The sequence below is a fragment of the Cotesia glomerata genome, linkage group LG1, assembly GCF_020080835.1.
Source record: "Cotesia glomerata isolate CgM1 linkage group LG1, MPM_Cglom_v2.3, whole genome shotgun sequence".
In the NCBI taxonomy this organism is placed as follows: Eukaryota; Metazoa; Arthropoda; class Insecta; order Hymenoptera; family Braconidae; genus Cotesia; species Cotesia glomerata.
Window position 1 is genome coordinate 24,822,941 of NC_058158.1, and position 27,453 is coordinate 24,850,393.

At 34.1% G+C, this 27,453-nt stretch overlaps 1 protein-coding gene across 1 annotated transcript; it reads left to right on the plus strand.

Annotated features, from left to right (window-relative positions):
* Positions 1-3,070: 3,070 nt before the first annotated feature.
* Positions 3,071-4,636, plus strand: LOC123273721. The gene has a single exon (XM_044741231.1). It carries the CDS (start codon positions 3,071-3,073, stop codon positions 4,634-4,636), a length of 1,566 nt encoding a protein of 521 aa, XP_044597166.1.
* Positions 4,637-27,453: the final 22,817 nt, after the last annotated feature.

Sequence of the window (27,453 nt, forward strand, 5' to 3'; positions counted from 1 at the left end):
CCTACCAACTTTCCTGACATCTTTTGAAAAATTACCAAAATTGTTTCATAACTTCGCAGTAGTAAACATCGATTTGTAATTTTACCCAGCATTTGTTTGTAAAATGATTGTAATTTTACAAATATTTTTAACAGTGTAATATCTGAGAAATTACAGCGACAATATAGAATTTTCTTGATATTATGTAAGTCATCATAAGGATCTTCTCATGAACTATACAATACGCTTAGAGAAGTACATATCTACTTAACGATGACACGCATTTACGGTGACAGAATTCTATCGTCTTTTTTCAGCGAATAGAGTGAAGCACTCTTGATAAAACAATCTTTTGTAGCTTGTTACAAAAACTTTGAAAGGACAATTATTTTTAGCTGCGGTAAAATCCTCTACAGAAAAACCACAAGATTTAATATGATCTTATTATTTTCGTTAAATTGCGAACTAGTCTTTGGTATAATATTATTATTTGAATAACGTTATAAGAGCAAACTGAAATGATTTATTTTAGCAATAAAATGCTTGAGACTAAAAGACTTCAAAGCTTTTATACTCGTTCGTTATTTGGGATATTTTTCATATCAAATGTACAATAATGATAAGAAAATTATTTTTCGAAATTAAAAAAAAAAAAAAGTTTAATTGAAATACTGTTCTGAGAGTGTTGTTATTTGGTTTAGTTGTGAAACAGAAATAATTAAAATATGTTGCTGGGAGTTTATGAAAAGGGTTCAATTTTGTAATAATTTCTGTTATTAAATATTAATATTGAACGTAATGACAGTAAGAAAATATAAAAAAAATTTTGAGTAGTGACAAACATTTAACAATGTAAAAATGGGATAGCTGGCAAAATTAATAGGTACAACTTCCGACTGCACAAAGACGGTAACTCCTTTCATAAAATATAAAATCATGCTGTATGAGGGCCTATGAGTGCTTTTTGTTACACTAGCTTAGTATAGTTTGCTTTGATAGATGAATATTAAAAAGTATGACTAACTTGATGAAGTTAAAATATAGAACCTTAGATTTACGCTGAATTAAATTTTAAAGTTAACTGAACTAGGTGACTTGTTTTTAAATGACAGTTGGTTAAAAAATAAAAGATGAAAAACAAACTTTATTTTACTTACCACAGCTTTCGACTTCTATTAATCCATTAATCTATTAATTCATTCTCCATTAATTCTTCATCGGCTTTACTCTAGTTTTTGCGCGCTCTCAATTCTCTCGTTTTTTTTTTTTATTTTCTGTCTGTAGAAAAACTTTTCAAGATTAATGATTGTCTAATTACCATTAATCAATATTACTTTGCATTTTTATTTATAAATTTTTTATTTCAAAAAAATAGTTAATACAAAAAAATAGTCTGTATAATTTATAAATTAAAATAGTAAAAGGTTATTTATTTTCAGTAATCAAATTAAACTTTTAAATTTTAATAACGTAGTAATTTTTCTGCATCAATAACGTGTTTCAAAGAAATTTACAATTCAAATACCGCTTTAAGCCCTTTATTAAAGATAATTGTTATAATCAATAATAAATCTAAAAAATGGTTGACAACACTGGTTAATAACAAAAAAAAATTTTGCTATAGGAACTCTACAGTAGTTAGTTAGTTGTAAAAAGTTCCAGTAGGTTAACGTATTCTTATGGTAACAATACCGTTTGGCTCCTGCAACTCTACATAGTTGAGCTCTGAGAGCTAAACGTTATTTACCTCTCACAACTCTACAGGATCGTTCTAAGACTATAACAAATTTTTGGCAGTCTGTTTAATAATTTTTTTTACGATTTAGCATTGATAATTTAATAAATAAATGCGGTAGAACGAATTTATATTGCCAACAATAATTGTGAATGACAAATAAGAATAGTATTATAATAGAAATAAAATAATAGAACTTATATTACAAATAAAAATTATTTGTAAAATAAAAATAAAATCACTACCGTATATGCACAAGAAAAGATAAATAAACGAAAACAAATTTTATTTTGTGTTAAATGGGGTCTTTTGAATGTATTCCGATAAGTTATTACTTATCACAATATATTCAACTAATAAATTAAATTAACAATCACTGCAAATGAACCTTGAAAAACTATAAATACGAAACTGTTCTAGCGAAATTCAATTTGACAAAAAAAAAAAAAAAAACCTATTTCCTTAAATAAATAAACTGGAAATTTAATTGTCCTTATATATTTTTAATAATATGGATGAGTAACAAAATAATTCTGTTTGTCATTTTAGAAGGTTATGAAATATGTCAGCGCACTCCACTACTGCGCAATGTAGAGCGCTCCCAACTATACTGTTTGGCTCTGAGAACAATCCCGTAGAGCTCAGAGAGCTCAACAACATTGAGTTATCAGAACTAAATAAGATTTTGTTACTGTAACTCTACAACGAACAGTAAACTGTGTATAGTTGTGGTAACTCTACAGTTAGGTTACCAGAACGAAATTTTTTTTTCCGTGTAGCTTTGTACAAGCTCAAAAAATTTATAATTATTAGATTCTGAGCTTTTCAAGCTAAATAATACAGCTATTGTGTCACTACCTTTTTTTCTGAGAAAACCGATTTTTTTCTGTAGAAGTTACCGATATTCTCACTGGAGGTTACCGATTTGTTCGGTTGAGTCTACACTGAAAAAAAAATTTTTTTCCACCTAGAATACTAAATTTTTTACTCGAGTTTTCTTGATATAAAAAAACTGGTATTCTTAACCTTAAAATACCACGCTTTATTTATAGGGCTAGTTTTTTGACAGTGAGAAAACGGTATTCTTATAGTTCAAAAACTTTCGTATTTTAACCATAAGAATACCAGTTTTTTAACCATAAGGAAACATTTCCTTGATAGAAAAAAACTTTTTTTTCAGTGTACCGAAAAATAATTGTTTAAGTAAACCGATTGCCCATTGGTAGACGCTATAGCGTTTTTTGATGAATTTTGACGAATTTTTAAAACGGAAGAGAAGTGGTATCGAAGAATGACCTAGATTTGATCAAGGACGTAAGGAATACAAAGCGTTATCTCAAGTCTCATGAGGAAATAATGGTTGGTAAGGTCGACGAGGGTGGTAGCACGGTCATAATGTTTAGAACGGATTATGACGAAGAGTTAGGAAGAATGTTAGAGTATGATAGCATTTATAGAGTGATAGATAAAGATCCAACTAATAGATTTGAAAATAAGATTAATAGTTTGATCAAGAACTTCCAGAGTAATGGATGGCTGGATGAACATCAAGGTAAAATTTTGAAAACGTTCAACTCGGTGGCGCCAAGGATTTACGGTCTTCGGAAAGTACATAAAGAGGGTCTAAAACTTCGTCCGGTGGTCAGCTGCATAAAAGCTCCAGGCTACAAGATTGGAGTATATTTACATAGACTCCTAGCACCACTGATGGACACGTTTGAGTTTAATGTTAAAAATTCCATGGAGTTCGTGGAATTTGCAAACGGTGTTCAATTACCAGCTGGTTTTGTGCTCATTTCCTTGGACGTGGTGTCACTTTTCACTAATATTCAACAAAACCTGGTCATTGAATTGGTAGAAGAGAACTGGACTGAGATTTCTGGTGTTTTAAAGTGTGAGAAGAGGTTCTTATTGGATTTGATTGAATGCAGTTTTGACACGAGTTTTTTTGTCTTTAAGAAAAAAGTCTATTTGCAAGTGGATGGTACGAGTATGGGATGTCCATCTAGCTCAGCATTAGCCAACTTAGTAATGTCTTACATCTTGAAACGGATTTTGAATAAATTACCGTTCCCGGTTCCTTTTTTAAAACTGTACGTGGATGATACTTTATTGGCGGTACCGGAAACAGAAGTAGACAGAGTGTTAAGTTTTTTCAATAAAGAACAACATAAGATACAGTTCACAATGGAGCGTGAGGTGGAAGGGAAGATAGCGTTCTTGGACGTGTTGGTATTGAGGTCTGATGATGGTTTTTTGAGGACGAGTTGGTTCTCAAAGACTACTAATTCTGGAAGATTATTAAATTTTCTGTCAAATCATCATACGTTGCAGAAAATCTCAGTGGCAATGGGTCTAATAAATAGGGCGGTTAATCTAAGTCATCCAGAATTTCGACAAATCAACGTCAAAAAGGCTAAGAATATCTTAAATAACAACAACTATCCACCATCATTCGTGAAGGTCTGTCTGGAAAGATTAAACAGAAGACAGAGAAGCAACATTGGACATGCAAGAAAGGATTCATCAAGAAGGTTCTATTACTTCCGCTTTCCATTCATCAGAGGTCTGTCTATTAATATTAGCAGGTGTTTCTATGGAACTGAGTGGCCTGCGTATTGTAACCTCAGAGTTATTGGTTCTCTGTATACAAAATTAAAAGATCGAGTGGATGTATTGCAACGCTCAGAATTGGTTTACAGGGTTCCATGTTGTTGCCAAAAAACTTACGTTGGGCAGACAAAACAATGGCTAGGGAAAAGACTAAAACAACATGAATATGACTGCAGAGCAGTGAACATCTTGAAGATTAATAAAATAGCTCTGGCTCAGCATCATTTCGACACAGGTCACATTTTTGATTTTGGGAAGGTCAAGATCTTGGATATGGAGTGTTGTGGTAAAAAAACGGAACTTGAGTGAGACGATTTTCATCCATTTGAATGATACGGTTAATTTAAAGACATACACGGAAAACCTAAGTGATCATTATAATTTTCTGATGGATCTGTACAAGCGGATGAATAACGGGTTAGGCCTGTAGGATCAACTTTCATTGGACGGTAGAGTGCTCTATCTGGATATACTTGTCTTTAGATTTTATATAATAATTTATAATATTTGATATTTGTGCAATAGATTTTATTGTAATTTTATTTTTTGAATAGTTTCTAGTTTGGTGGGTTAATATTTGACTTATCGTCTGCTGTGTCTGCGCACGGTAGTCGATAAATTAGCTAGAGTAGTTGAGTAGTTTGCATACCGCTAGAGGTCGTTAAGTTTGTTGGTCAAGTCATGTGTTTTTGGAGACAATATGGCTGATTGTTGACATTTGACTGATAGGAGGCTGTGTTTTTGACTAAAAAAGATTTTTTAAAAAATAAAACATTTTTTAATAATATTTTTTTAAAAAATATTTTTAAAAAGTAAATATTTTTGTAAAAATTGAGAAAACTCGTGTATTGACTAGAATTTGTAGACTACACTGGAAACGACAGAGCAGCATTTATTGTTTGTTGACGGGGTTAATACATAAATCTTTTATGGTATGTGATATTAAATTTGTTAAGAGATTTTGAGGTGTTGGTCTGTAATAACTAATTAATTGTATAAATTTTGTATGTTTCCACAGACGCCTGAAGAAGGAGTAATAAACTCCGAAACGTTGCGTAAAATAAAAATCTAGTATTAACTTATTTCATGATTCTTGGTCCTCGGATTACAATACATTAATTTAATTCAATGTCAGGATCGAAATAATTTCCTTATAATTAAAAAGAAAATTATTCCGGTACCATCATTTTTTTGACCAATTTCCCTGCCACATACACCTATCCATAGACGGACGTCCAGAAAAGATTATGTTTAATGTTATTATTTACTATGTTAAACAAAATAATTCACAGTAAAAAATTTTGTGTCAATGCGTAAAAAAGTTTTGTGTTAAAAATTTTTATGTTAAATATTTAACACTTTTTTGTGTTAATTTAACACTTTTTTGTATCGATTTAACACAATAAATGTTAAATTTACACATAAAAGTGTTAAATATTTAACACAAAAATTTTTAACACAAAATTTTTTGACGCAATGACGCCAAATTTTTTACTGTGTTGTTATTGAAATATATTTTATGTGCCTGACAAATTATTTGACTTGATATAAGTGTACTCATATTAACCTGTAAGTGCGATATAAATAACAAAAAATCAATTTCAGTTTCGAGAAAACTGCTTTTTTTGAAATGTCGAGAGTAGAGCACAACCTCAACGCTTCGCTTATGAGGCGTGCAATAATAGAATTCCACTTGTAAATGGCGCTTCAATTAAAAAAAAAAGTGAAATGTTTTTTTCAACATTGTTGAAATATAATTTTCTAATTTTCTGTGAAAAATTGAAAATTTATTCGCTCAACACGGCGTAAGATAAATTCTAATGAGTGGTAAATTAACTTTTCAATAAATCTAACTTAAAGGTGTGCACTTTTGAATTTACCCACCATTTTTTGTTTTAATTATACTATGCAAAACTTAAGTTATTGTTAGTACTTACATAATAATCAAGCGATCCGTGAAATAAAATAGTAGTAAAATTATAAAAGTACAGACAAAAGACGGTACTATAACAAATCACCTCGGAAAAGCTGCGTGTTTGCCCTCTAGAGGTATGTTTCGAATGCAAATTCGTCGTCTGGTAGACGGCCGGAACCAAGTGATGAATAAAGATATCTCTCGACCTACCCTATTTTTTTCTCACGGCTGACACCCTTGAATCTTATACCACCGCTATTCGTTTCACGTAGTAGGGAAGAAAGAGAATGAGAGGGTTAAGATGCACTTGTCTGTGTATATGTGTCTGCAATAAAATGGGTGAGTGAAAGACGACAGTTGAGAAATAAGTGAGAGAGAGCTGCGGTAATAGTAGTGAGCTAAAGTAGTAAGAGCTGGCTCTAGTACTAAAGAGAACGCGGTTTTCTACATCGTGGTAGTCGAAGCTTCACGTATAATTACTCGACGAGAAACCCCGCAATCGGGTTTCTACAGTCTCGCTCACTACTACTCTGTGTGTTAAGGTAATACTACCGGATTTTTTTTCTTACTCTGGTCTCTTTTCGTGAATATATTCTTTTATTATTATTTTTTACTTTCTTCTTTTTTCACCTCAATGCCTTTATTTTTAAAACATCCTCGTTTTCTTGCAAGATTTACCATTGCTGTATGCTGTCGTTGTCATTGTCGTTCTACTGGGCTTAGCTGTACAGTGAGGGAAGGCACTTGCACGTCTTGTAATCATTTCTGTTTTGCTTCTTAGCCTTACATTCAAATGAGATTGTTACAAATAGCTTGGAGAGTTATATTTTCTTCGTTTGTTTATTTACTTTTATACTCAAGTCATTACTGATGTAAATATCTCATTATTTTATGAAATTTTTGTTGAGTTTGTGCAATATAATAACAAACAAAAATAAATCAATTTAAAGTCGCGAGAAATCTCTTTGAGAATACTTTGATCTCTTTCTCTTTAATGTGATTGTTGAAAGCTTTGCTTGATGGGTTATAAACTCAACCTGACTCTTATTACGTTAAAAGTACAATTGTCATAACAGCAGCTGACGTTGAAGGACTGCCGTCAAAAGCCGTATAAGCGAGAATTTTACTCTTATAATTGCACCACTTCACTCATTTCAAACATTCTCACATTTCTCGTAAGCTCACTTAACAGTTAATTAGTTTCACATTTACTGTTACAATGCTAATGAGTCTCAAGAATACTTGTCTCATTTGCAAGACCAACCTTCATTCTGAAAACATTATTTAATAAATTGATTTGCAAATTTTTTGTTAAACCATTCAAATTTTTTCTGTATCTTACTCTTTTACATCAGCGAAATTTAATTGAGAATTAGTAACATTCACTTACTATAAGTGACTGCCGAAAATAACGAATTATCAATAAAAAAATTAGTAAAACGGTTGACCCTAGAGACCATCCTAGCAACTCTCCGCAAATTTCAAATAAAAAGCGCTCCAAATTTTAACCTTTTACAACGATATCTCTCGAACGAATCAACCGATTATGATGCGGTTTTCGGCAATCGACGTTATTTTTAGAGTAGAAGAGCTGATTGGATCATAGGATTAATCGAAAAAGACGTTTTGAAAGAATTCCAAAAGAACCACTTTTAAAAAATTAAAAAAACAAATCCCAAAAACTCGCATTTTTTAAGTTTTCTCAGAATCTCAATTTACAGAAAATCTAAGTTCAGCGCGGCTTTTTCAGATGCTGTAAGCCGCTTTTCGATCGGATACTCCGTTACAAAGTCATGATATGCTTGAGGGGGTAGATGCACTTAGAATTTTTGAAAAATCGATTTTTTTTTCATTTTCTTAAAGTATGATGTTTTAAGAATATTCTGTGAAAATTTCAAGTCAATCCGATGAATAGTTTTCAAGATATTTAGTAATTAGTGAAGCAACTGATGAAATTTTAATATTATCTTTTTGGCATTAAGAACTATTCTTTAATCGAAGGATATTGATTTTTGTTGACAATTACTATATTTTTTAAACAATTAACTTTTAACTTTTTATCGAAAATCAGAGTCCAAAGTTTCGAATGCCACCATTTTGTAAATTTAAAAAAAAAAAAAAGCTTCGATTAAAGACTGGATTTATTATTAAACTAAAGGTTTCACCTTGGTTTTTCGAATTCAGATGATCTAGAACACGAAGAGAAATGGATGGCGTTTAACACAATGTTAGTATGGTCTCCAGACCGATACTAAAATAGTATGTGTAATATTGCAATTCAGTATTGTAACGAGTCCCATAAGTATGGCGTTATTTACTATGTAGTATAGTAATGATGCTATTGTATTTTTTACGCGTATGCATAGCAGGCTTCGCAAGACAGTATGGTCCTGAGACCCATACTACATTGCTGATGACGCAATGGTACTAGCGGTTCCCGCTATAATTTTTGGCGTGTTAAGGAAGTTCGAGCGTAACTAATGAGTCAAAATAATGTTAAAATTTTTTTTAATTTTAGTCTTCCCGATATTCGTCAAAATTCTTTATTTTAATTTAAAATAATTTAAACAATTTAATAATTGATGATTTTTACTTATTTAATAAAGTAAAGTAATAAAATGACTTTCGTATTTATTACTTGCCGGAATAAATAAACAGATTTGGCAATAGTGCGCTTGATTATACCCATAACAGAGACGTGGATGAATGTGTGAGTTAAACATTTCTCTCTCTGTAACTATACTTCTATCCTTTTCTTTTTTCTCAGCTGTTGACGCGATGTTGTCAAATCTTTATTCGAATAAATAGCTGACGGTAAACGAGTTACAAACATAAAATTTGACTTTAAATATTTCAAAAATTATACCGGTAATGTATTATTATTAAATTGTTTTTATATTTTGCAATAATCCAAGTTTCTTGTGTATAGTTTTTTATCCGTTAAAGTTGGAAGGTTAATATTGAAAAAAATAATTAAAGTCTCGACAAAAGTTTGTCTGCCATAAGAGCCCGTGTATAAGGAGATAAAATATGTGATTTTAAAAATTTAATATCTAAGTAACTAAACGGTGAATCTTTTTAAAATTTTGAGATTATATAGATGACGTATTTATTTATACGTATACTTAATTTCAAAACTCAAAGTTGGAAATTATTTTTTACATTAGATTCGCTCGAACTTCCTTAAGCAATTAAACTCTTGTGTTACCACCAAAATTACACTGATGAAAGGATTTGTTTTTATTTAATAAGCTTTATTAACTGTTAATAAATGATTTTTTAACATCATAGGATTTAATAAATATTTATTAAAAGTTAATAAATTATTTATTAAATACGATTTATTAAATGTTGATAAATATTTGTTAACAGTTAACGAATATTTACTAACAGTTAATAAATATTTATTAATCGTTGATTAATATTTGTTAACTGTTAACAAATATTTATTTAAAATAAAAAGCAAAAATAGCAATTGTCTTTTGACACTTTTTATAATTCTATAGCTGAAATACATGATAATAATTCAATTCACTAAATAAATTAACGATTTCAATATTTAAAAATATAAAAGAATTATGAACTGTGATAGAATTTGGTATTTTATAATAAACGTTAATATAATGTAATATAATTAATGCAAATAATTTATAAAGATGATTTTTGCTTATAAACAATCTTCATATCATATGACATTGCAAGCGAAACAAATTTACTCAAAAAAATATTTATCAACTGTTAATAAATATTTGTTTATTAATAAATACTTATTAACTATTCATAAATGTACTTTCCTCCCAAACAAATATTTATTGATTGTTAAAAAATATTCATTAAAATTTAATAAATTAAATAATTGTCTTCAAACAAATTAAATTATTAATAGTTAAAAAATCCTTCTATCAGTGTACATAAAGTAAAAGACCCAGTTACTGACACTGGCCTAGTTATTGACACTCGCAATTTGATTTTAATTAAATAAAACAAATCGACTCTAATAAATTAATAAATATAATTTTTGAATTATAAATTTTAAGATAATTGGTTTTTTGAGAAAATTTTATTTTTTTAATTAGAATCAATTTTTTTTAAATAATCTCTTTCATATTTTTAAGAAAACAGAAATAAATTCTTGTAATTTTTTAATTGAATGTTATTGTTATTTTTCTTCACTAAAACCAATTCATATCAGAGTAAAAATAAAAAAAAAAAAACGATCATGTCATGAAATAATTAATATCATTTTTTATTTATATAATATATTTCGGACATAACCTACGTCTATAATTAAATAAACATTGTTGTTACTCTAATGGGTTGTAGCTAATATCACAATATTGGCTAGGTCTACCTGCCAAAAGGATTGTACATACGGCAAGCCAGTATGGGCCTGACGGCCATACTAGCATTGCGGCATCCACGATAACTATCGCCAATGTTACCATTCCCGCAATGGTCGAATCATCTATGTGTACAATTTAATAATGGACAAAAATCTTCGATACCATACTGTATAGCGTTCTCGCCCATACTGGTATAGTGGTATCTACCATCCATTTCTCTTCGTGAAGGCTGCTGTGATGGTCACCGCGAAGCACTACTCGCGGGAGAGGATCCAACCAATATGGCGATATTTTAATAAATAATATATATTTTTTTTTTTTTTTTCATAAATGTTAAGTTAAAGCATTGTATAAAAACTCTGTATAACTTATTTTGTAAAATAAACTTAATTACTGTAAAAAATAAATTTTTTAAAACAGACCTTTTTTTACGCTTCTGAGTGCATCTACCCCCTTAAACGTTTACACACACGTGCGCGCGTGTGCGTATATATACAAGGACATACGGACATCATCGCTAAACTAGTCAAAATAGCTTCTTAGGGCCTCGAAACGTCGAGATCTGATGGAAACTCTATTTTCAGAAATCCGGGTGAAAACAATAACTTCCCGGTTTTTTGAAAATCATTGATTTTCTTAGCGGGAAGTTAAAAAACTTTGGCTTGTTGATTTTTTGTTATTTTTAATCACAATATACATAGTCAGAGTATTTTAAAATAATATTGCTATGAAAAAATCAATTACCAATAATTTGATAGAAAATGTGACTGAACTAACTTATAAAATCAAGAAACTATTTAAAACTGCTTTAAAAACAACAAAAAAAAATTCGATTATCACCAAAAAAATATGAAACCATGAAAAGACAAATTTAGGTTACCATTTTTCTGATGGTACCAAGTTTCACTATCAAACTCCAATATCGTAACTGTAAGCACGTCACAAAATTTTCCTTATTCGCTTCATTACATTGATTAATATTTGACACACAGCTACATTAATGTAGGAAACAAAATAAATTAATAAACAAATGATATTTAGGACGAAATTCAAATCCACGTAGTATGACCCCGGAAATATAATAAATTAACCATCGTTAAAATCTATACAAAACCTTGAAAAGGCATAAATTCTCATCAAGAGTTTTCTGATGATACTAAATTTAACTTAAAAAAAAAAAAAAAAAAAACCATTTCACCGTATAAATACGCCAAAGACAAAGTTTCACTTACTTTTTTGATTATATAGATTAAACTACCAATTTTGGACACATTTCAATTTTGGTAAAATAGTACAAAAAAATGATTTTATCTATTCTGATAGTATATATCTTTTTTCTACGCAAAAAATTTAGATGGTTATTTTTTATATGGTTCTTCCTAAAATAATTATAAAATTATTAAAAATAAATGGAAGCAATTAATAATGTTAGTTAATAGTTAACGTGTTTGTAGAAAATTAGACCCGTCGAGTGACAGTGTCAACTTTTTTAGATAAATCTTTGGTTTTCCAATTTGTTAAGGAAGACATTTATTTTAAATTATGGAAAAAGTAATTGTCTACATGAAGAATATATTCGTTACGAAAAAAAAATTGTTCGGAGTATGTGATGATGAAAGTTGATGAATGTAATTATCATAAAATTAATGAATACTTTTTAAGAGTAGCGTATGATATCAAATTTCTCCGTGTTGAGGCTGTCGATTGATGATATTTAAAACATATGTGTCAATATGTAGATATCATCAGGCAATATGCAAATATAACTCCTCTACAGTGTATGATGAAGTGCTGTATACTCCGATGTTTATTTATAAATATATGTAGATACAGTCGTAATCGGATAAATTTGGTGGATAAATACAACCTAAGCTTATGCTTTTTAGAATTTTCTAATATTATTAAAGCGTTCAAATCACAGGATAGTATTTTGATAGAAACAAGAAAATTCAATTTTATGTCAGGAAAATTCTCTCGAGTCTTGTTTCGAATATGAAAATAAAATAAATCTTGAACTTACTAGATCATTTATTCAGTAAATTTGATTATGGAAGTGTAAGTGGAAAAAAATAATTAGAGTCAACAGATTATTTTTCGGTTGATTCAATCGACTTTATCGGTGATCTCCACTGACCTAACCCATTGCTTCTACTAAAAAAAATTAGGAAAACGGTTGACCCTAAAGGCCATCCCTGCAACTTCCCACTACCTCCATACCTAAGTGCTCAACAATTCACTTATTTTTTAAGCTCTTCGAGCTCAAAAATATAATTTTTGTGTAATTTTGAGCTCTCCGAGCTCAAATAAATCGCTGTTCTGTGCTTTTGAACTCTTCGAGCTCAAAAAGTTAATGGAACTTTTATAGAACACTATTTTTTGAATTTTCAAACCGCAATAACTTTTGAATGAATTAACCGATTTTCTCGCGGTTTACGGCATTCAACGCAGTTTTTTAAGTTCTTTAAAAAAATTCAAACGTAATCTAGTCAGACTAAAAAGTTCAAAGAAATTCTGAAAAAAACATTTTTTTCAATTTTTTTCGACAACGATATCTCACGAACAAATCAACCGATTTTGACCGGGCTGGGGACAATCGACGTGATTATTTGAGGTTAAGAGCTGATTAGTTTTTGGAATTGATCGGTTCAGCTGTTTGAAAGATATTTAAAAAAAAACGAATTTTTGGAAATTTTATTTTTGAGATTTCTCAAAATTGATTGACTCAAATTCTATAAATTAGTAGCAGAATTCTAGGGGCAAAAGAACTCTTTAGAACGCCGCTTATTTCGAACGAATCGGATGATCCGTTCAAAAGTTATGAGAGATTTACACACACACACACACACACACACACACACACACACACACACACACACACACACAGCTTGAGCTCCACTCCGTACGATGCGCTGGTAAATCAAAAAGTATGAGTAATTCACAGGAAACAAACAAGAATGAAAACGGGCTTCATGCCCAACAAGCAGCGATTGAAGCGGGCGCTGAAATGAGGAGAGCGCAAGCGCTGGAACGCCTGGAGGAGCTGACTAATGAGTTAAATAATCTCGTTCAGTCAAAAGTCAATATCCACAAGGAGATCAAGACCAAGGTGACTAGTGTAACTAACGCCCTTCGAAGGTTCAAAAAACTGGATGAAGAATGGCGATTAGCATCGCGACGCACTCCCCGTGCTACACCGGGGCAAACCAACGAAGTTGTAGTTGTGACTGACGAAGCAATGGATACCGGAGCCGAAGGTGACGGTGAATCGGTCATCGAAGACAAACGAGAAACTGTCACGAAGACTGGAAAAAGGAAAGATCGATCCTCTCCAGACCCAACGTGCAGCCAAGTCACCAAGAAGAAGGACCTGAGACAAAGCCCTCCACAAAGAGCGACAATGCAAAGGGACGAACGGACAAAAGCGATTGCTTGGCAGAAAGTCCAGTCCAAGAAAGAACAAAGAAGGCAAAGGAAAGAACAGCTCCCAAAGCAATTTCCCGAGGAGCCCCGTCCTGAACCTAAACGGAAGAAATCGCGAAAGTGGATCAGGCCAGACGCACTGATCATCCGCCCAGCTGAGCCGGCGAAGTACGCTGAGATTTTGCGTAAAATGAAAATGATGTCCCTGACGAGCAGGTCCGTACTACGGTGGATAAGATCCATAAAACTAGGGCCGGAAACATGCTGATTACGCTCTCTAGGAAGAGCTCCGATAAAGGCCAAGCTTTACAGAAAACCATCGAGGGCATCCTACAAGAAGAGGCCAAAGTGATCTGCAAAGGTCCACAGGAAGACGTCGAAATCCGAGACCTTGATGACACTACAACCAGGGAAGACATTCAAGCCGCCTTGCAGATGGCAACCGGAGAATCCTGCGAGGTATCGCTAGAGGCAATTAAGATCCGAAAGGCCTACAGAGGTACCCAGACTGCCGTAGTGACTCTACCAGCAGCTGCAGCGCGGAAGATATTGGAAGGAAGCGGTAAAATCCGTATCGGCTGGGTAAACTGCCGAATTAGAGCCACGAGAAGACCAACCCAATGCTTCAAGTGCTGGCACTTCGGGCATCATGGATTTCAGTGCAAAAGTAGCGTAGACCGATCTAAGCTTTGCATCAGGTGCGGACAAGAGGGGCACAAGATCGCTGGTTGTAAGAATCCAGCCAAATGTGCATTATGCGCTGAAAACCGAAAGCGCAGAGAACTCTGCCCACTACGCCGGCAACCACAAATGCCCGGTATTCCAAGAGGCGCTTCAGAGGTTAATAAACAAAAGAACATGAAGATACTGCAGCTCAACCTCAATCATTGTGAGGCTGCACATGACTTGCTTCTGCAGACAGTGCGTGAACTAGGGCCTGACCTTGTACTAATAGCTGAGCCATATAAATGCCTTAAAGGCAAATTATGGGAAACGGACACGACCACTAGGGCCGTCATTTGGTCCTGTGGCAAGCTCCCATTCCAGAGCGTAGTTAATAATTGCAATGCCGGCTTTGTAGCAGTATCAGTAGATGGCGTTCGCTTCTATAGCTGCTACGCACCACCTAGCCTCTCTATTGTTGACTTCACTCACTTTCTGGATCGACTGACAGAGGACGCGAAGCAGCATCATCCAGTCGCGATAGCCGGCGACTTTAACTCCTGGGCAGTAGACTGGGGTAGCAAGCTAACTAACGCACGAGGTAAAGCGTTACTTGAGGCTTTTACTGCATTAGACGTAGTCTTACTCAACAGTGGTGACACACCAACCTACACCAAAGGAGACGCAAGTTCCATCGTAGACCTCACGTTCGTCAGTAGCAGCCTCGCGAGAGGTAACCTCAACTGGAAGGTGCTGGATATCTACACTGCCAGTGACCACAACGCGATTCTCTGGGAGATATCAAATGACCAGGATACTAGAGGAACTAGTAGGTTACCTAACCACATTCGGTGGAGAGTACAATCTTTCGACGTGGGTACGCTGACGACTGCTTTGGATAATGGCCCGATCACCGCTGGATGCGCAGAAGATCAGACTAAAGAACTTATGAAAAGAGTGACCGAAGCTTGTGACGCCAGTATGCCACGAAAACGAGGCATAAATAGAAGACCCGCGGTGCACTGGTGGAACGATCACATCAGCGCTCTTCGTAAAGAATGCCTCAGGAAAAGAAGAATATCACAGCGTGGCTTCCGTCGACCTAACCTTGCAGAACTGGTGGCAGAGTATAAAAAGGCCCGTCGGGAACTAAACAAAGCCATCAAGGATAATAAAAGACGCTGTCGGAAAGAACTCGTCGAAGAAGTGGAGAAGGACCCATGGGGCAAACCGTACAAGGTGGTCACGGCCCACCTGAAATACCAGCCAATGCCGTCGCCTACGTGTCCGCGGCTCCTAGAGAGGATTGTTACTGTGCTGTTTCCTCAACAACCGGTATTCACCGGCCAGTTAAGGCAGCTAAACCCTGAAGACATTCCATCTGTCACGGAAGAAGAACTAATGGAGGCTTGTAACCGCGTAGGGAATAAAAAAGCGCCGGGACTAGACGGAATCCCTAATATTGCCTTGAAAACAGCCATAAAGGCAGCACCAACGTTATTCTTGAAAGTTTACAATACGTGCCTCAAGGAAGGGACATTTCCTCGGAAATGGAAACAACAACGACTGGTTCTACTCCCTAAAGGAAAAAAGCCACCAGAAGAGCCGTCATCTTACCGTCCACTTTGTATGCTGGATACAGCCGGTAAGATATTCGAACGCATAATTCATCAAAGAATAGAAGCAGTTGCAGATCCACTCCTGGCAAACAACCAGTATGGATTCCGAAAAGGACGATCAACCCTGGACGCGATCAATCTGGTTGTTACTACGGCCCAGGAGGCAATTGCAGGAACCAGATGGAAGGGTGGTACGAAGAAGTACTGCCTGGTGGCGACGTTAGACATCAAAAACGCCTTCAACTCTGCTAACTGGGACTGCATTATGCAAGCTCTTCAAAGAGAAGAACGTGCCAGGATACCTAAGTAAAATAGTAGCTAGCTACTTCACGGATAGAGTCCTCAGATATGACACAAAGGACGGTCCGAAAGAGTACGAAATCACCGGAGGTGTTCCGCAGGGCTCTGTTCTTGGCCCACTGCTGTGGAATATCATGTATGACGGGCTTCTAAGGCTAAAGATCCCAAGAAATATTAAACTTGTAGCGTATGCGGACGACGTGGCCGTAGTGATTGTCGCTAAACACCTGGACGAGATTCACCACATGTTTGATCTAGCATTCCAGCAAGTAAACCAGTGGATGGACACAATGAATCTTCAACTGGCGAAACATAAGACTGAGGCAGTGCTTATTACCAGCAGGAAAGTGTTAGAGACCATCAATCTTAGAGTCGGCGAACAAGAAATCACATCACAACCTTATATCCGATATTTGGGAGTGATGCTTGATGCCCGTCTCAACTTTAAACAGCAAGTGGAACACGTCAGTGCCAAAGCGTCAGTAGTAAGGGCAAGCCTCGCACGATTGATGCCTAACGTCGGAGGCCCAAAGCAGAGCAGGAGACTATTGTTGGCAACTGTAGTCACATCAGTGCTTACGTACGGAATATCCATTTGGGCCGATGCGCTAGAATTACAAGAAGCATGGAGAAAGGCTGGACCAGTATATCGCCTGAGTGCCCTAAGAGTAGCTTGCGCCTTCCGCACAATATCTGAGGAAGCAGTGTGCGTAATTTCTGGAACTCTACCTCTCAGAGTCCTAGCTGAAGAAAGAAGGAACCTTTACCAACGAAAAAGGTCAACAACACTGAGCGCAGAAGAACTCAGAACGGAACAAAGACAGCACAGCATCGCACGATGGCAATCTCAGTGGGATGCCGCAGAGAAGGGTAGATGGACGCATCGTCTCATACCAAAGATCGACATTTGGCTGAACCGGAAACACGGAGAGGTCAACTACTACCTAACGCAGATGTTGTCAGGACATGGCTGTTTTCGGGCTTATCTTCACCGCTTTAGGCATGACGATTCTCCGGAGTGCCCGTCCTGCCCTGGAGTCACTGAAGATGCGGAGCACGCTTTTTTCGAGTGCTCGCGTTTTAATCCACAACGTGAGGAGCTGGAGAGGATCTTGAAGAGGAGAAGTCAACCAGAGTCAGTCGTAGAAGCAATGCTGTCTTCAGAAGCTGCCTGGAATGCAACGAACACTTTTGTCACAGAAGTGCTTACAGAGCTGCGTTCCATCGAGAGAAAAAGAGCAAAAGACAGAATCTAGAAGGAAGAAATAACATCTTAGCCACCAGAAGGAAGAGCGGCAGCTAATTCCTCCCCCCGCGAAGAAATGCCTTACGGCGGTACCATGGGGGATCAGAGGATAGCAGAGAAAGGGGTTTAGGGTTTAGTGGGTAGGGGCGTTAGCGTCGAGTTTTTAGTATGACGCTGCGTCGAGTCGCCACATATCCAGGCTAAACAACTATGCCTAGAATCCGTAAAATGGATTCCCCCCCCCTAAGGGGGAAAACACACACACACACACACACACACACACACACACACACACACACACACACACACACACACACACACACACACACACACACACACACACACACACACACACACACACACACACACACACACACACACACACACAACACACACACACACAACACACACACACACAACACACACACACACACACACATAACCGGTGGATGGACGCAGTGAACCTGCAACTGGCGCAACACAAAACTGAGGCAGTGCTTATTACCAGCAGGAAAGTGGTAGAGACAATTAAGCTGAAAGTCGCCGAACAAGAAATCACATCACAACCTTATATTCGATATTTAGGAGTGATGCTTGATGCCCGACTCAACTTTAAGCAGCAGGTAGAACACGTCAGTGCCAAGGCGTCAGCAGTGGGAACAAGTCTAGCACGACTGATGCCGAACATCGGAGGGCCAAAGCAGAGCAGAAGGGTACTGTTATCATCTGTAGTCACATCGGTGCTTACATATGGTATATCTATTTGGACCAACGCTCTCGAGATGCAAGAATCATGGAGGAAGGCTGGACCAGTATACCGACGGTGTGCCTTAAGAGTCGCCAGCGCCTTCCGCACAATATCCGAGGAAGCAGTGTGCGTTATTTCCGGAACTCTGCCTCTCAGAGTCCTCGCTGAGGAAAGACGGAACCTTTATCATCGTAAAAGGTCAACTACACTAAGCGCTGAAGAGCTCAGAACTGAAGAACGGCAAAACAGCTTCGACCGATGGCAGCTCCAGTGGGACGCTGCAGAAAAAGGAAGATGGACGTATCGTCTTATACCGAGGATCGACGACTGGTTGAACCGGAGTCATGGAGAGGTTAACTACTACCTTACGCAGATGTTGTCAGGACACGGCTGCTTCCGAGCCTATCTTCACCGCTTTAAGCACGACGATTCTCCGGAGTGCCCATCCTGCCCAGGTGTCGCTGAAGACGTGGAGCACGTGATCTTTGCATGTCCTCGTTTTAACCAACAGCGCGATGAATTAGAGAAGATTCTAAAAAGAGAATTCAACCGGAGACAATAGTAGAAGAAATGCTGTCATCAGAAGCTGTCTGGAACGCCACGAGCACCTTTGCCACTGAAGTGCTTACAGAGTTGCGGTCCATCGAGAGAAAAAGAGCAGAAAACAGAAACTAGAAGGGAGATAGAAATAAAAAACATCTTAGCCACCAGAAGGAAGAGCGGCAGCTAATTCCTCCCCCCGCGAAGAAATGCCTTACGGCGGTACCATGGGGGATCAGAGGATAGAAGAGAAAGGGGTTTAGGGTTTAGTGGGTAGGGGCGTTAGTGTCGAGTTAGTATGACGCTGCGTCGAGTCGCCACATATCCAGGCCAAACAGCTATGCCTAGAATCCGTAAAAAGGATTCCCCTACAAAAAACACACACACACACACACACACACACATACACACATACATACATACATACATACAAACAGACATATAGATACCATCGCGGGAATAGTCAGGGAAGCTTCTTAGGACCTCAAAACGTCGAGATCTGATGAAAACTCGATTTTCGAAAAACGGGGTAAAAACAATAACTTCCCGATTTTCGAAAATTTTCAATTTTCTTAGCGGGAAGTTAAAAAAATCGATTAAGTTTACTGATTGTCTGTTGATTGTATCGATTATTTTTTCCGTCTAGCAATTATATTTTCTCTTGATTCTTATATCACTGCCATTGCGCATGCAGGTGCGGGAAAATTAAATACTAAAATACTAACAATCATGATATAAATCAAACAAAATTTATTACATAAATTATTTTTCGTAGCGATATGGAAATCGAATAAGAATATACATTGACAAGAAAGAAAAAATACACACTGACTTTGAGAGAAGAAATATTGAACCAAGAATACCATTTTGAAAAATACCATTTTCTTGAGTCAAGAGAATAAATTTTTGTACTTAAAAGTTTCTCAGTACCTAAAAAATTATTCTAACAGTCCAAAAAAAAATGTGTTTATTTATTAAATATAGTAATAGAACATATATCGTTGATATGTAATAGAGTAAACAATTCTGTGATTTTATTGTTCACTAAGCTAAATGAAATTACAACTGAAAAGTTAACAGCCGGTCCCTACAATTGCAGCTTTATATTTCTCTCCTAGACAAAGAAGGATTTGGAAAAAAACGCTCTGCTAGGTGATAGATTTTTTAATTACCTGTTTTGTAGCAGTGCGTTTTTTTCGAAATTGTTATTTGCTTAAAAGAAAAAAATAAAACTGCAATAGCTTTATAATTATAAGTGCAACAAGGATAGCACCGTTTCTACCAGTGAGTGCAACGTGAGAAAAAGAGGGGATTGGCTGTTGAGACTAAAAAAGGATAAAAATTGGAATGAACATATGATAGGGTAGAAGTACCGTTTGTGGCTACTGTATCGTTCATGGCCATTTATTGTTCAAATAAACGATAGAAATGAATTTATATAAATAAACCATTACAAACTCAATTTGTTTGAATATAAATTTTTTAAAACTCAACAAAAACATGGTTATAATATTATAAATTTTTATAAATTAATTCAAATGTTAACTGGCCAAAAACGGTACTAAGGTGGCCAAAAACGGTACTTCTACCCTATAATTATTTAATAATTGATTAAAATAAGCCGTTTTTGAACGCTTTATATTATGAGGTGTGCAATAGCTCAGAAAACCAATGCCTTTCTTTCTTGACCCCCCCCCCCTATTTGCCGAGCTGTGCACTTTATGTATAAAAGTATAATGCTCTTTCGATATTTTTCTCGACATTAAAAGCTAAATTGAGGTGAAGATAACAGTGAAAATGCAAACTATGTATAGTATGTGTTATCAAAACTTAAAAACTTACAGAACTTATTCTTTATACGTTAGGTGTATTTAGTTTTTTCTTAACGCGTTACTCGAGGGTACTTTTAATAACTTAGAAAAGCTACGTATAATTGGATAGAATAAATTATCCAACTAGCTTGAATTGACTGCTGCTGAGATTTCATTCCACTTTCCATCATATATACTTCGCGCAATCAACTTGCGTTCATACTCTCATTTTATTGACATCCAGTAAAGAGGTAGCTACTGGAGATAATTACTTACAAGTTCATGTATGTATATATATTATTCGTATATATTTTTTCAATTTGACATTTTTCCTGCTTTTGGAACTTTCAAATTGATTTTTAGGAAAAGCTTATCTGATTTACAGTATATATAAACATTTTTCACGCTTATTTGTTTTTTTCTAAGTCCTTTTTGTTTCTCGTATGTTTTTTATGTTTTTCATTGTACGAATATACTTATAATCTTCATCACTTATATTATTTTTCTATTTTATTACCGTCTTTGCCGCTTAAATGAAAATCGTGTTTTCCAACACTCGATCGGACTTTCTCGACTTTAAAAAGTTACTTGATTACTCTTCTTTAACCGTGTAAATTCACATCGCGTTAATTTTTTCTTGTATTTTAGTATACTTTTAAATGTTAAAGAAGTTAATAAGAATATTTAACAGTACTATAATAAACACAATTAAACTTTTATGATAATTACTAATCACAAAGAGAGTCATTAATTTAAATTTTAATTAGATATATTTTTGTGTTTTCTTTTAATTAAACTCAGAGTCTAAAGTTTAAAATTTTTTTCAGGGTAATTTAAAGTTCAACTGAGAAATTATTTTTCATTTTAATTTCAGGTAAAGATTTATTTATTTTTCAAATATAAATAAATTCGTTCATAAATCAGCCATCCGGTGACAACTTGCGGAATAATAAAAAAATACGACAGAAGAGAGGTTCGTAAAATTTTTTCACGTATTTTTTTCTATTTTTTTTTTTGTAACAAATTTTGACTGTGCAACACATACGTACATTGCCGATCATTTCGTACTGTAGTATAACACATATGGTCAGGTCATAATGTATCACCATTAACTTTGCGATCGATGAATTATTATACGTATCATGCGCAGCTGCAAAAAATCGCAGCAGCGATCTCTAGAGGGAACAAGATTTATAAATGCTTTTGCTTTCGTGGTTCTGTCTGGAATTTATTGGTGAGTGAAAACTCTCCAATATCACGTAATTTTGTTGCATCAACTATCGGATGGATGATAAAAATAAAGAATTTATAAAAAAATGATAGATGCATCAAAGTGAGCTTTTTTTATCCATACCGATGCAAATCATCCGGGGAATTACATTGATGTTGACCAAGAACTCTACAGAGTTTGAGTACAGTGTTGAAATGGGGGTTGAAGCATATTGAAAACCTATTCACGTTATTACCTCGTTTCATCGTTTCATATACCATATCATACAGAAAAAAAAAAGACAAAATAAACCAAAATGTTTCGTTGCTCTTCGTATCTATTTAATGAAAAAAGTTTGTTTCGTTCATCAAAGTTGATACCTTGTCTATAGTATGGATCACATATTTACATTTTTTTCTACTTTTTTTTTACTGCTCTAGAAATTTTTAATAAACCAAAATGAGCGATTTAATTCTACAACGAGAATGACTTTTTTAGTGTAAAAAAAAAGTTATAATTATCATAATTATAGATGTGCAACAAAAAATTAAAACTTAAAATGAACAATTGACTGAGTAAGCAAAGGTAAACATCGAATCAGAATTAATCTGGTTATTAATTGAGTAAACCCATCCACCGTAATCTCAAGCCTTATACTCCTTGGGTGGCAAGAAATAACAGCTTACTTTTGCCTACCTTCCCATTGACAAATTGCGGATTTGTCGCCTTTACCAACCCAACATCGTCGACGTTGAATCGAACCCAAGATTATTAATGTGACTCTGCAGTAACACATCTTTCATCTTTAAATCCGTAAAAGATTTAAAGTATTAAGAGAAAAAGGTATAATATAATAAAATACACTTTATGTTAATCAACACTCACTTTTTTGCGCACAATTGATTAAACTCGCCTTTTACTAACACGAACCTTATGTTCATCCTAATGTATTTTCTTTTCTTTTTCCTCTATACGAGAAAAAAACAAGATTAATCATAACGTGATATACCGTTATTATCCTGGATTTTCTTATAAATTGAATTTTCTTACCATCTTTTACCAACTTTATTTTTTTCGTGGTATAGTATTATACTTTAATCTTGAAACTATATTAAACCAAAAATTACCCTTAACATATTTTTTGTGTTAAACGTAACTTTTTTTTTTTTTTTGTGTGAGTAGGATCAATTTGACAATTAAGTCGATACCTTTTGTGTGTAGTATGATACAAAGAAAACTCCATAGTTGAATCATCGAAAGATAAACTCGTTGAATCCTTTTCTCGTTTCATTATACGAATACCGGTGATTGTTCTCTCTTTATTCGCGTTTTCCTCCGCTGAACAAATACTCAAGTAAAGTTGTTCGATCGAGTGGACGGAACCTGGAAAAGCGCTTCACCGACCGATGTAACAACCAGCTTTCTTCTTCCTCAGTCTTTCCTCTTCTATCCTCAATACTACAACTGTCTTTACTGTATAACTCGTATTTCACTTTGATTCCCCCAAACGTGTTTTACCCGATCAATCTGTATATATATATATATATATATATATATATATATATATATATATATATATATATATACATGTACCCCCTTTACTTATTTTAACCATCGATTCGACAGCTTCGTTCACCGCACCGTCGAGCATTCACCCATCTCCCCATCTCGATACGGTTCAATTATTTCTGACTGCAAGTGATCGTTTCTCTCATTGCCAAGTCTCATTCTAAAACGAAATAACAATGCGACATAAGATAAACACTAGATTTTAAAATGTGTATGTTCTCAATGAATTGGTAGATAAAAACTGAAGTACAAAGGTTACGAATACTCTTTTCAATATTCATGGAAATCTCTTTTTCTTCTACGGTCTTTATACTCTTGATCTATTCTGATATAACCGTATAATTTAATAAATCATCTCGCCTTTCAATTGTCAGTAAATTTAATTATTTCTATTATAATTGTGAGCAGTTAAAGCTTCTTAAACTCTGGATTGTAACCATCATGTATTAACGATTTATTTTGTGTGTGCTCTTTACTGACGTTTGTTCCGAATATATTGTTGGTATATTTTTGTATGACTTAATATCAATTTGTATTAACTGCCAAAGAGCATTTAACTTCACATAACTTGTATTTCCAGTATTTTACTTTTAATTTGTATATTTTTTTTTTACGAAATATGGAAATTGAAACGTTCTTTTCGGATAAATTTAATTCGATCCACTTGACCACTTTATTTAGTTATAAAATCAGCATTTTTTGTTATTTCAGAACGTGATTTAACTAAATTTATCAAAACATTTTTAGCATTAAATCGTTCAGTTATTGAAACTTTATGCTAGCTACTAAAAAACTACTACAATCTATGCCTACATCAAATTTTTAAATCGCTCTAGAAGATCATTGTACTAATTTTGAGTACATGTTTTTGCTTTAATTGTATCTTGTATTGTTTTTATCATATTGCTTAAACTTTGTTTCAATTCGCGAAATCAAGTCTACGAGCATCACTTCTTTTGAAATTTCAATTTTTTATGAAAAAATAACTGATAAATAATATTTGAATTTAAGTATATATAATTGGATCTAAACAGTCAGATATACTCGGATCCAAATTTTGGGGTCATCAATAAGGATCCAAACCGATCTGACCGTACCCAAAGAGATCCAAATAGATCTCGCTATATCCATGAACATCTAAGTATATCTAAGTGGTTTTTAATTTTTAACATATGATTGTCATAGAGGAATCAATAATTAGAATTTAATCTAAAAAAAAATTTTTAAATATATTATATAATCATTTATTTTACATTTTTACCCGCATATTTCTATTAAATTAGTTACATATTATTATTTATGATAATATTCTAAGACAACAGCTTTTCCAGGATGCTGCGTAATTTAATACTTTCATATCCAATCACTTATGTTTATATTTAGTTACATATAATCAAAAATCTAATTAATATTTTTTGTAAACTTCTATCTATGGAAATCAAAATATTTTATTAATTTTAATCTATACGCTGATAGTTAAATATGAATCGATACACAGTAAAAATTTTGCGTCATTGCATCAAAAAATTTTGTGTTAAAAATTTTTATGTTAAATATTTTACACTTTTTTGTGTTAATTTAACATTTTTCTGTGTTAATTTAACACAATTAATGTTAAATTTACACATAAAAGTGTTAAATATTAAACACAAAATTATTTGACGCAATGACGCAAAATTTTTTACTGTGTATACTACCAATATGTAATAATACATTTTAGTAAAGATTTATAATATCTGCTTGGATGAAAACTGTCTATTTTCGTATATTAATTAGATGTTCGTGTATAAATAGACAAAAAACTCTATATTCAATGCCTTACTTACAGTAGAACTTCGATAGTTTAATGATTCAGGAACTTTACCTGTATCTTTATATTTGTTTATATATAGTTGAATGTGAATATTTACACTGAAAGAAATTTCCTCTAAAAATTATCATTAAATTCACTGTAATCGTAGGACATAATGCGGCCCTTTTATTTATTATCATTTTTGAAATAAAAATTACGAAAAAATACATTTATTTTGTGGTAGACTTTATAAAATTTACCGAAAACCTGATAAAATTTACAGTAGACTACGGTAAAATTTGTTGAAAAAAAGTTAAAAATTATCTCACTTATCGACAAATGATTAGGTAGTGTCATTTGTCCCACGATTACCGTGAATTTCAACGGTAATTTTTAAAGAAAATTTCTTTCAGTGTATAATTATAACTTACTATTCATATTTATACCTAGTAACGTCAAATATTTCGATGTATTTGGATACATCAGATTGGATACAAACACACATGACGAAATCAAGGCATATATGTTTGGATCTAAACGTTTGTTTATTAAGTAATAAGTATCACTTATTTCAAAATAAGTTTAACTTGAGTAATGTCAAATAAACATTTGCAAATAATACATGTTGCAACACAATATCACGTTGTATTTTTCTCTTAAAAAATAAAGACATTCGGCAAAAATGAATTTTTACAGTAGTTTAATCCATAAAAACATTAATATTTATGGACATTTTCTCTATTGGAAGTAAAAATAGAATAAAGTACAAGGTCTTGCTTGTTGCATACTGAGGCGAAAGAATTGAACATTTCCTCTTTTTCATGTACAAAACCGTTTATCTGGCTTATTTCCACTGTAACCTTATAACACTCATGAATTTCTCTATTATAGATGGATTTCAAATTAAATGTACTATATAGTACAAACCTATTTACTTATTTACGGTATGCATTGACATTGTTTTCTCTTACTATTGTACTTGGATTGTCGTATGCTCATTTCCGACTTAAGAGTTAATATATTCATTGCACTGTAGATATGCCAAGTCGGAATCAAGACTAGAGTATACATTGCAATATTCACGTCGTTCTACAATTTACTCTCCTGACCTCATGCCTAAAATACTTAAGTAAACTATATTGTAAGAGTATATTCTAAAATATCTCTACACTGTCATATAATACTGATCCATATTACTAATGTACATATGTACTCATGCATGATATATCAAGATGTTTTATTTCTGAAAGTATTAACGATCGAAGCTTTCTTTATATAACTTTTGATGATCTTCTATATTAGGATTTATCTTGAATTCGTTATTTCTCAAATCATTGAAATTAAAATATTCAAAAAAAAAGAAACAAAATATTGAAATAGGGAAGAGCTAAGGAAAATATATAAAGTTACATTTTCAACTAAAGAAAAATCTTCGAAATTTGATTCTTGTCGGTTGGCTCTGGCGAATTTCGGTCCTTTCTCTTTCCAGGCCTTGTGTCAGTTTCACCCTTGCCCTCAGCAGCAGATTCGCCGTCACCGTCGGCTCCAGTGCCCATTGCTTCTTCCGTCTCAACTTCAGTTTGAATGCGTCGTCGTAATGACTGCCATTCCTCGTCCAGTTTCTTGAATCTTCCAAGAGCAATGACTACACCGGTTGTCTTGGTCTTTATCTCCTTGTGGATATTGACCTTAGTTTGGACAAACTCTTGCAGCTCAATGGTCAGCTTTTCAAGGAGCTCCAGCGCTTGCGTTCTCTTCATTTCAGCGCTTGCTTCAATCGTTGCTTGTTGGGCATGAACCCTGTTTCCACTCTTATTTGTTTCTTGTAAATTACTCATACTTTTTGATTTACCAGCGCATCGTACGGAGTGGAGCGGGTTGTCATAACTAGGGACGGGTGTACCCTCGGAGATAGTACTCCTACCCCAGTTCCCTGAGGCCTAGCCGATA

Coding starts and splice junctions, on each gene's coding strand:
- LOC123273721 (XM_044741231.1), top strand. CDS start 3,071: ATGGTTGGTAAGGTCGACGAGGGTGGTAGCACGGTCATAATGTTTAGA.